At 37.0% G+C, this 12,138-nt stretch overlaps 1 protein-coding gene across 1 annotated transcript in view; it reads left to right on the forward strand.

Annotated features, from left to right (window-relative positions):
- DAP (death associated protein) overlaps positions 1-11,936 on the forward strand; it is a 46,540-nt gene extending 34,604 nt beyond the window's left edge. The window contains exons 3-4 of the mRNA XM_068670998.1: positions 7,553-7,595; positions 9,292-11,936. Of these exons, the coding sequence (XP_068527099.1) occupies positions 7,553-7,595; positions 9,292-9,411 (163 nt within the window). The 3' untranslated portion in view covers positions 9,412-11,936. The remainder of the gene's footprint in view (positions 1-7,552; positions 7,596-9,291) is intronic.
- Positions 11,937-12,138: the final 202 nt, after the last annotated feature.

A 12,138-nucleotide genomic window follows, 5' to 3' on the forward strand; every position in this document is an offset into this window, starting at 1 on the left:
ATGTATCTCTGATGCTGAGATGATGTAGTGCAGGCCCATAGTTGTCATATTCTCATTGTGAAAGCGTGTTACCATCATGGGAACAGATTCTGAAATGCACTTAACTGTGTGACTAGAGTGAAAAACTTGGTCCTCTCTTCCCTTAGCACCATGGTCTTCGCTGGCCATCCATTTTGCAAATGCTTGAAGTCTGCCCTTCTTAATTCCTTATTTTAGAGTTTCCTTTGAGTTATCAGCATTTAATTATTACTTGCTTTATGTCAGTTTTCGTAGCTCTCAGTTTTCTTTTTAAGGGGCTACAAATGCTATGTGGGCTAATGCTGCAGTTAGACGAGGTTGAACCCTGATATACAAACCAACTGTGGACTGTTTCTAAATCCTCTGAGCCTATAGAAAAGGTGAAATACTTAAGTCTTTGTTCTGTGATCGGAAGAAGGCAAGAAAGAAAATTACTCTCTTTATAGCTTGAACAACAATGTAGATAAGAGATTGTGGATAGCAATCTCTCTTTCTTAAATAATTCTCTCCATGGCTAAAACATGCACTAAAACCAAAGATGAATGAGATTGATCTGGTGAGATTAATCAGGCCATATGCTGCGGCAAGTTGATGGTGATTGTAAGAACAATGAATGTCAATCAGTTGCTATCAAATGTAATGGCCAGTGATTTACCATCTCATTAAAAGATCAGGACACACAATTTGCTTGTGTATGAATAGCCAAGCAGATAGTCATTACAATGTCCTGCTAGGGCTTTAGGCTCTTCCTATGCAGACAAATGCAAGCTTTAAGGAAGAAAAGGGCTGAGCAGAGTGGAACCTAGCTCATGGGATATATTGGGACAGAAACTAAACACGTGGGGACAAGAGAATTGTTCTCAAAAAGTAGGGTGTGGCTGTATGTGCATGTATGTGTATGCCTGAGTATCCATATATATAAATATATATGAACACACACATATATATATCACACACTTCAGTTCATCAAGAGGAAGCATTGCTTTTACTTGTTTTAGTATCTGCCACAGCACCTGGATTTCTTCAAGGGTGTATACGTACTGTACAGAAAACTCAGAGGTTCAACAGTGCCATCCTGTGGGTGATCTTAAAGGTTTGAAAGTTATGGCAGATAAATAAATGACCTCAACAGGATAAATTAACATGGAATATCAGATACTGTACGTCCCTGCGCAATCAACTAGCATATTTCCCTCTGGTAGTCAGTCAGGCTAATTATTACTTTTCTGTCCAGAAAATTAATAACCTAAATGCATTACAGCCAATTGGAAAGTATTTCAGGCAAGCTGATGAGCAGTGTGCTTGTTAGTCTTTCTCTATTGCTGAGAAATGTGCTTTTAATCATCTCAGTGTGTTTTTAATCATCTCAGAATTTATTTTTGCAGACAATGCCAAAATTAAAAGCAACCACGTAAATTCAAATAAGCACCGCTAGAAAGTAGTATCTGGACATCTTTAAAAAGGAATTAAACTAAGAATAGTTAGCTTTAATGTTTCATAACCAGAATATATGAATTTCCAAGTAACCTTGAAGATTAAGCTGGATGGTTTGAACAACTTGCCAAAATGGTTTTAATTCTAGAAAGCCAAGGGCGAGATTAAAGTCAGAAGTTTTGTTGACTGAAGTTGGATTTCCGACTAGAGTATTTTGAGGACTTTTTGTTCATAGAGCGACTGTTTTGGTAGGCACAAGGTATAAAACTTGCTCTAATTAGGGAACAGTTGGGGGATCAAGGGGTGATTGAACATACTACTTAATGTTTTTCACTTTGCTTGCCTAAGCAACTTGTTTAAGAGAGTGCATGGTGTGTTTACTTGGAAAATGAGCAAAGAAATAGAGGGCAAGCTGGTCAGTAGAAGGTTATTCTCCCTTTTCAAGTCCTTGGTGTTTTGGGGTGTTCAAGGGGCGAGGTGCTGTCTGCATGCTGCCTTTGCCCAGCAGTGTTGGTGCCTCTCCAGTCGGCAGCAGGTCTCTGTCATTGCTCCCTCATGCTCCATAGTCAGGGAGGCCAGCTACAGGTCAGTGCATGCCACTGGGTGGCTTGAGAAAGGCAAGGAAACACAAAAAATTCACCATCGCTTTTTGATAGTTAAAAATTTTGACATCATCTGTGGTTTCTAAGTCTCTGAAAAACATGTCATGGCATTATTTCATGCGTCTGTTTGCCAGGCCCCTGTAACAGCAGATGATGACGACTGGTAAGAGGACAAATAATTATTTCCCACAAAGAGGAAAAGACAAATATGAGCTATACACGTTTAGAAGATAATGCAGTTTAATGTAGTTTTAAAGTAATTACTGGTTTTGTACCTATTTTGAAAAAAAAAAATAAATAATTCTAGCTTAGCAAAAGACTGGCATGTGTTCAGTTCTATCCTTTTGAAAGCAGGCTAGCCTGTTTAAATATTTCCATACTGGGAGTCCTGAGTCTGTGCTTATACCCTGATCTATAGTACTGAGATGAATTCTGGATGAATCAGATGTATCAGGAAAATAATCTCTTGTGATATCTAATCGAAGACGGAGTAGATAATGAAATTTCAAAGTTTAACCTCTGCACAGGTGTCTCTTTGTAGACCTTGTAATTTCAAGGTTAACTTGAGCCCCAGAATACCAGCATTTTTACAACTTTTTTGTGTTTCTATACTGATGTGAATGTGTTTAAGCTGTATAAATGTCTAATTCTGGCTTTGAATCTCCTTAAACTCTTGGTCTTAATGTTGCTTTATTTTCAGGAGGTTCTGCATTTAATTCTATGGTATTTCAAAGGTGTCTGCTATTACCAGTTTTAAATGCATGTCTTTTACTTTCTGCAAGTGTTATTTTCTATGTATACTATAAAGAAGATAAATGGGAACAATATTCTCCAGCCTTGCGTATACAGAGCACAAATAGGTCTTAGCTCTTTACTCACGTAGAAGGTTCTGCATGCCCTCTTGGTTATTTTTTCCGTCTTTATTTCTGCTCTGATTCTTTTGTTATGGTGTTCCTGGACTGAATACAATATTTTATACAACATATATTGTGAGGTACTATGTTTACCATTGCTTTTTCCTGTTCTTTATTTGTTTTAGTGTGTTTTCATTTTTCCAATTGCCAGTGATTATTGAGTGCTAGCTTTGATCCATGGTTCTATTTCCTAGTTAGTCATCTCTAAATGCAGTCTTTTATTCTGAATCATGCTTTGAGTAATGCTTACCATCTTTTATCCAGATCAGGACTGCCACTCAACCAGCCACTGGAAACTGGCATCAGATCCACCCTGTCAAGTAACACGGTGCTAGGCAATCCAGGTGCTGCAAACAGGGCAGAGGCTGGGCTCCTTCCTGTGCTTTGGACCACTCTTAAAAAGTTGTGTAGTCTGTATACGTACGTAGCCTGTGTGTGTGTGTGCATACACTGCACAGATTCAGTTAATGACTATAACAATCACTATTTACTTGGAAAACTGATTAGTTCAGTTTCTATATTTCAAACGGAATGGGATAAATAACCACCTCTGCATGTTTTCCGTGGGCTGTAGGAGATTCCACAGTAATGCCTTTGTGTTTGTCTTTACAATATTTGTCAGACTTGAGCTCAACCAATCCCTCTGAGGTGAAGACGTAAGATTTTAGTATTATTAATGCCTCATTTCATCTAGTTAATGATCTTTTCAAGTATTCCATTTACTTGCAATGTCAGATAAAGACCTTATTTAAGCTGAGTATTATGAAATAATGGAAATCTTTATTTTATGTGAATACAATCAGGATAAATGAATCTAGTGGAGATTCGGAAGTTAAACAGGTGCCGTTCTTAGCAGCGTTGCACATGTAAAATCAGGGTAAGTTCTTTGCGCACTGAAATCTTGACAGATGCGTTCTCTTCCTCCGTTATAATAAAACAAGTGTTCGCTCTGAAAATATTGACACACAATAAGCAGTCTGGGAAAATACACTGTTGTATTCGTGCACAACATCAGCTAAGGCTATCATTTAATGATAAACAAATGTGTGCATTAAATAGCTTTAAAACATATATTTGTAAACAAGTCCAATTTTTGTAAGAAAGTAATTTTTTTTTGCTTTCTTGCTTACTGATGCCTAAACAAAGGAATGCTGCATCTTCAAAACAACATCTGTCAAACCAATTTTCATCAGATTAAGTATATCCTCAAAGCAACCACCATGGCTTACAAAATAATAGAAATGTAGGTTGTGCTTTACATAAAACACCAATAGAATTTAAAGCACTTGACAATGTTTTACAAATGTAGCAATAATAGCCTATGCATAGTCTCTAGTTTAGTGTCTATTTTTGGTAAGCTCTTTGGAAGGATAGCGAGTGATGTTGGAATACCACAACTGCACTAGATGTCCTGGAGTGTGATTATGAAATTACGGGCCTGGCAGCTAATCTGTATCTGACAAAGCCAATGGTTTGAGAGTCTGGCAGTGGAGATTTGATTCATACTTTAATTTCATTTTTAATGAGAGAAATCTTTTTGCAGATGATCTTCTTCACAATAAATTCAGTGAGTGATTATCCAGGTCTTTCTCTATCAGTTGAATTCCTCATTAGTATAGGTGTATGATTATAGATGCTCTGGGCTGATTCTGGTTCAATAGATCATCTGAGATAATTGATAATATTAAAGTTTTAAAGATTTTTCTGGGACAATGTGATCTAGTAGAAATTAGGAAAAAGATGGTGGCTCTAAGATAGAATCATAAAGATACAGGTGCATTCAATCATTCACATTTCTGGCCAGCCTTCTGTCTTTTTCCCTGCTAAAGAATAATTAACGTATGTAAATGAGCTCAGTGGTCGGCTGGTGTTACTTCCACTGGAGTGAAGTGTTCACTTGTTGGCTTTTGTAATCAGTTAACTACAGAGGTGAAGCTTCATTGCGGCATTTATTGAGTGCAGTTGCTCAGGTCAGCCAGAAATTAATGCAGGGTTTTCTGAGGAAAAAAAGAAAAAACAGCGAAAGGCCTTTTGGATGGAGAGTAGAAGTGCTTGAGCTGGAAGTCAGGTAAGCATTCTCATTAGTTCCCATTGGCTGGAAATCTAGCACAAAGCAAGAGGAGTTCAATCAAAAATCCACAAGGAGGGCAAACAAGGGTGAAAATTGATGTCAAATCCTTTCCAAGTACGGCTGCATGTAGGTAGGTTTTTACAACTCTGGTTTCCATGTAGGTTGTTCCCCTTGTGTTCTGTGCCATCCTAAAATGTTCTGCGTTAACTTTAGGCAAGTTGGCATAAGGCATTCTGGTGACTACCACACCTGTGAGTCCTGATTACTCTCTTATTCTTAAGATAGTGCCACTAATGACAGTCCCAGAACGAGCTGTACACAAACAAGGCTAAATACATTATTTCATGATAGAGTTCAAGGTACATTCTTCATATACAAAGGATATAGTTCTTACCAGGAAAATGGTATTACTGATTTCTTTTCATCTCTACAGGGAGATGTCAACTACATCTGTGTTACTACCTGAAATGTAGAATTCTGACTGGCTTTTAGCATAGCTTTTTATGAAAATGATCCCTATATGACCTTCAGCCTAATTCCTGAGACAAAAGAACAGACAACTAAATGAAAAATAAGTACAGAAACGTACTGTATATTCTATCTCTGTCCAACTTTGTTGTGTACCCAGGGAACTTAGCACTTGTGAGCTCAGGCTCCTTGAATATTAACAGCATTACATTCCTAAACAGGATACCAGAAATTCTGAGAAGACTTAAAATATACAGTGGGAAAAGCTCAATTTAAAACAACCATTATGCTAGAGGTTCCTTCTGGTTTTCAATTTTGGCCAAAACAATGAAACATTCAATTTGTTTTTAAAGCAAGAAGTATGGCATGGTGGTGGTTAGACAAGCTGTAGCACGTTCAGCAAATATAGGCTCTTTTCAGGAAATGTTGATTTGAATTTCATGCATCACCCAAGCATAGTGAACACTCAAAGGTCATAGTAAGAATATAAGAAAAAAATCAATCGGATTTGAATTTCTCAGTCTAATATCGTTAATAGGGAAACAGCAATTTGTTTGATATTGCATTGAGTATGATTAAAGCCAGATCCCATGTGTAATTAAAGAACTTGCTATGTCTTTTTTCTGTTTTTGCCATTCATTTCCTTTATACTGTCGTGGTGTTAGTTTATGAATGGAGCTGTCAGCCACCACAGTACATCTGTGTTTTCTCAGAGTTATTTCTTTGAGTTTGTTGGTCGCCATACAAGATACCTTATCCAGACTGTAATGTACTAATTGGCTCAGTACAATCAGGGTAAAATGAAAGTACTTTGCTGTTGATCTTTGCTTGATATTAGTTTATACTGACAGAAAATTAGATTGAAGAGGTGCTAATTCAGCTAACAAAATACTCTTTCTCATTGCAGGAAGTATTACTGGTACTCTTAAATGGAACTATTATAAAGCAAAACTTTTTTTCCCCCTTTTTCTAATCCTTCTACTCTTTATCACTTTTTAAAATTTCTAGGGTTGGTGAGTTTTCTTAAACATCTGGAGACTCTAGCAATACCATGACTTAATCAGGGCTCAGGTGATATTTATTAGACCATTATATCAAGGTCTCATAGTGTGCCTTAACTTCACATAGCATCATACCAAAAATCTTTACAAGCTTTCTATTACAGAGATTTTGTGAAGCTGCTGCTCTTGATCCTGTTGCAGACTGCCACGCGGGTGTATGGTTTTACCATATGCCACCAAAGTTGCTGAGCATATGAAATGTAGATGCTATGGCAATGTACACCACCATATGTGCTTGCCTGTCCGCAGTTCGGTCTTCTTGTAGAGGTTGTCAGTTCAGTAGATCAGTGGTCCAGGGAATCTGATTCCTTGTGTTGACCAAGTGTGAGTTGAATTCTACTGTTGAGTCTGTTCCTATTGATGTGAATGGAAGTCTGCAAATCAAAAAGTGGAGCAGAGTTTGTTTTATGTTTTTTAACATTTGTTTTATTGTGGACATAGTTCTCCTGTGTAATAGAGTAGATAAATATCTGCTTTAAAATGTGTGATTTAAAGTATTAGGTCTTGTTTTTTCTAAGACTCAGAATCGTAATTCATTTGACTGACTTATATAAAGTTGGATTTTATTTTATTTTCCATAACAGCAGTAAGTTTAGTCTCATTGCAGTTTCCATTTTTTCTTGCAATACAAATATACTAAGCCCAAAGCATACTGGAGGCAGCTCATATATAAAATTGGACGATTAATAAACCAATGGAAACAAACCAAGACTCTCAGCTTTAAGTAACAAAGTAAGCTTTCAGACTAGCCTTTCACTGCTGTCTCTCAATTAATATGAAGTAAGAGCAGTCAAAACATACAGGTCTGTATCAGTGTTCTTGGCTGTAATATGGCAAAAGTCATTGGAGGAGGAAATTTTTCTTATTTGAAACATTAATTGCCAAAAATGCCACTTTTTTTTTTTTCATTTTATGTGTGACATGCTTTTGATTTTTACCTTCTAAATATTTGGTGAAAGTAATCCCTTTTATTTTTTTTTTCAGCCCACCTAAGCCAACGGTGTTCATCTCTGGTGTCATTGCTCGGGTAAGATTATCATTAAATTTCTTTCAGCCATAGGAAAATGATTGTAGGCTTTTCAGAATTATTACTGATCAGAACAAAATTAATCTTTTTCATTCCCCTTTCTCTTTTATTATAAAGAGCTTTATGGTTTCTACATTTGTTTCAGTCCCTTTGAGCATTCTGTCTGGGTTTTGTGTGAAATTGAAATTATTGAAATGGCTTCCACTGTTTTAATTTCAGCACTTAAAGTTTATTGGATCTTCTTTTCATATCTAAGGCAGATATTACTGCATTCCTGTCTTTAAAGGCAATTGCATGTAAGCCTGCTGCTACAGTTTGACCTGTGATGAGGAGCAGCACTTCTGCCTGTGGTGGCACATGTTTGAAGACAAGGAGCTACCCTATGTGCCTTGCGGTACAGGGAGTTCTAGGTGTTTGTTCCCTGACCTTTAACAACAAGCAAGACCTGGAAATCCATAAGCTTAATCATCAGTATTAACAAGCCATTAATTATCTGGTCAGTAATTCATGCCTTGTGTATAGGGTTTTTTACCTTGGCTTTACATGATGGTTATCACTAGGGTGTGTAAGGTGGTTTACATGTCTACAAACAAGTCAGAGAAGAGCTGCACTTGCATCTTCTGTTTGAGACAACAGGGTGTGAGGGGTCAGAGAGGTATGGAAAAGGCAGAACAGTGTCAAGGGGAAAGAAGGTAGAAAATGTTAATTCTGAGGAGGTGTTTGAAAATTAGAAGCAGCTTGGAGCAGAGAACAAAGTAGAAAAAATATAAAAAGCTAACCTAGTGATTGAGATAAATATAAAATGCTGGCAGAGTAGAAGTGAAGAATTTGGAGTAGGTCGGAATGGGGTCAGGTGTGAACCAGGCAATCTGAGGTGTTTGCTTTATACAAAATATTTCTGTGTAACACTGTCACCCCATGAACCCATGGAATACAGACTGTTTTTGCCTGTGTTTGTCCCATTTGCTAAACAGAATTTGCAGTGCTGTTCTCTCACTGTCACTGAGGACTGAGAGAAGTTGTTTCCCACTGCTTTATGAAAACTTCATGGGACTGACCCTAGAAAAGAAAGTTCTAAGTTGCTGACATGAGGATTACATGTGAACTGATACTGTAGAACAGTAGCAAGTGAGAACTAAGACTAACAGACCTTGTTAGAAGAGCAAGTTAAACTTAAAAGCTAGGGAGCTCCAATATTTGAGTCAAAAGTAGTTTTAGATCCTGCCTTTCTTCCTACAGAACTAGCATTTCTACAGTTGGTTTTCCTGTGCAGGTCATTTCTCAAGCTGCCTTAGATTATTTGTGAAATAGTTCCTCTTTCTTGCTGTGTTGTGAAAACCAAATACATTGAATAGATCTGACTCTACGGAGACAGTGAAGAGTGACTTAGCACAAGCATCTATTAAATGCTGAAGATAAAATGTTTTATTTTTTCCCATTGGATTGCTTTAAGATGCTGTGTTCTCTGGTACTATGTACATGTATAATTGGAAGAAGCTAAATCTGTGCAAGTGAAACTTTGAACTTGTCTGAAAGAATAGCAAGATACTACGTGTACAGGGAGACTTAGAGGAATATGTTGCACTGTTTTGCATCTGCTCTTTACATTTAAAAAAAAAAAAAAATTATATCCACTTGAACTGGAACATAGGGATCTAAGGTGTCTTAAATTTTTCCTGATGTGTTCTTCAAACAGGGTGATAAGGACTTCCCTCCAGCTGCAGCTCAGGTGGCTCATCAGAAACCACATCCTTCTGTGGAAAAGCTTCCTCACCCTCAACACGTCAAGCAGCATATTCACCAACCTCGCAAGTGAGCTCTTCATCAAAATCTCAGACAAACTGCCATCAGTGAACATGTTTGAGAGAAGACAATGACACTTAACGATTTACACTATCGAATCTGTAATATTGACGCCTAAAATGATATTCTGTTCCTTTTACTTTAATTCCAAAGGGCTAATAAGAACGAAGACATTCAGTTGATATACTAGATGGAGAATTTTCCCCTTCTCTGTTTAGTATTTGCTGATCAAGGGTGGGATTTTTTGACAAGACTCTCTTACTGCCAAGACAAAACTTTAGTATGAATATGATTAATGAGCTTAAAGCTTGTACTTTTAGTTCTGGCATTACAATAGCAGATAGTTATGTAGTTTTTATGCTAAATCAGTACGGAACAACCCTCTTGTACTGGTACTTTTATTATCTGGAGGGAGTTTGTGTGTGAGACAGACAGATTCCATAGATAGCTTCCTAAGATGTTAGGTGTCAGTGGCTGTGCCCTCTGATTTGAACTAGTGAAATGATAAAAGGGTCCAAATATATTCTCAATTGGATAGAAATCCAGTTGAATCCTCTTTCTACCCCTTCGCACTCATAATCTTGCTGAAATTCTTCAGTGCAGGCTCTGCACGTACAGAGGTCTGTGGAATGGAGAGGGAGAAGCAGTCAGAGTTTCAAGTACGCTGCTGCTGTAGATGACCGATCTGTGATCTCATGGGTCCCGCTGCGGCCTGTATTTTTATGAGGTGGTAATTTCTCAGTTCTAATAACAAGCTGAAGCAGTTCAGGACCTTCCAGAGCTGAACTTAAAATAAACTGAAGAAAAATCTGGTTTCTTTTTTAAATTACACTTTGAGATCACTGTTGGAAGATAAGTGGTAACATCATTAAATGTGTTTAGGTTTATGACCCAACCTCTGTTGTGCATTCTTTCTTTATTGTAAGGACAATAATATGGTACAAGGGAATAAAAGTTACCTTTCAGATAAAGCAATTGGATTAGGTTAGGCCACATAATCACATCTTTTCATTACACAGTTCAGAAAGAAAAAAATCACAAGCTCTATCATCTTCCTTCTACAACTCATCTCTATAAAACCCAGGAAAAATATTTTTTTAAACATTCCACCTACATTTTTAAAGTGTACTTCTGTTTTTAACTGACTATAAATACAATGCAGGTTTTAATGCCATGTAGGTTCATAAAACTTCTAACATCCTCAAAAACTGGGTACAGGAGCTAGCTCTGCAATCATTTACCTGCCAGCTTAGTTAAAGTTTGTCATCACTTGGTGCTTTACTAGTTCATTTATGTTTAAAACCAAATATTAAGAAAAACAGTGAAGGGGGGGTTTCAAAACAATTTTCTTTAGGATTTTCCTTAAATATCTGCAGTTTCAATAATTATTCTTTGAATAACTGATTTAAAACAACAATTCTGTGAAATATGGCCCATTTCACAAGCAAAATAACTCACTTCATGTAGGTAAAAGGGACCTGATACGTCCATCTCTTTGTAGGCTTGAAATGGAAAAGGTGTTCTACAAAGGATAGGCATGCATGCATATATTTATTCTGCACCCAGGGAGGGATGTACAATCCATGTATGCAGTCCTTATTTTCAATTTAATTAGATGACTACTTGTCTTAGAGAATGAGAACATTGGTTTTAAGAATTATTCTGTATTAGAATATGCATAATTTTTAAATATGCTTTGTTTCTGATGTCGGTACTTCTGAGGCCTTGTTCATTGCCACTCATGAGTGTCCGAGTGATTCACAAATGAGTAATTTATTCATAAAGGTAGAATCATTGAACCTTGTGGAATATTTATGTGAGCTGATGCACTGGCAGGAACATTTGCAAGATTCAGGACAGCAAGGGGTGGCATCTCATTGATAGTGCATGGGCCTATTGATTGCACTATAGTGCATGGACCATGATTGGGAATGACGTGGATGGGATTCAGCTCTAGTTTTGTGTCTACATCTAAAGTAGTGTCTACACTCAAACTGTAGACAATAATGTAGTCAAAACAGTCAGTGTGCATATGACGTGACCAACATTTTCAAGACAACTTGAATCACTCTCGACTCTATTAACTGTAGTGGAAAACTAAATGTACTTTGGTATAGTTGCACAGAATTTTGTGGGGCTGGATACCTCTACTCTGTGTCTAGTAACAGCAGGTACAAATGTGTGTTTCTACCTTTTGCAAGCAACACCGTATTTCTAGCCTTTTATTAAAAATTGCGAATACAGGTGCTTTTGACTTACAAACTGCTCCTGGTTGTTAATGCAATATATATATACAGCATATATAGACAGTATCTGAATTTTGTCTGTGATTACTTAGATGGATATATATACATTTGTACAATGGAGTATGACTCCCAAGATAGCTTTAGTGCCTTTTAGAGTGCAGGAATTCCTATACAGTTAGAAAATGTCTCTGTATGAAAGCATATTCTGTTTTGTTGGAAGGTATCCATGTTGATGCATAGGTTGCCTTACCAAAGTGTTACCTTGCTGAGAATAAAGAATCATAACTGGTGATCTGGATTGTCTACTAGTGATTATTATGCTGGTGATTATTATACTTTCTAAGTAAGTAAATATGTCACAATAACATATTGCACAGCAGGTGTTCAGATATTAATATTAAATGATTTCAAAAGAAATTTTCTGGGACTGTCAAAATGACAATAATGCAATAAAGCATGAGATTGTATATTGGGCTCATTTTTCTATAAGCACA

Source organism: Anas acuta, chromosome 2 (assembly GCF_963932015.1).
Source record: "Anas acuta chromosome 2, bAnaAcu1.1, whole genome shotgun sequence".
Classification (NCBI taxonomy): domain Eukaryota; kingdom Metazoa; phylum Chordata; class Aves; order Anseriformes; family Anatidae; genus Anas; species Anas acuta.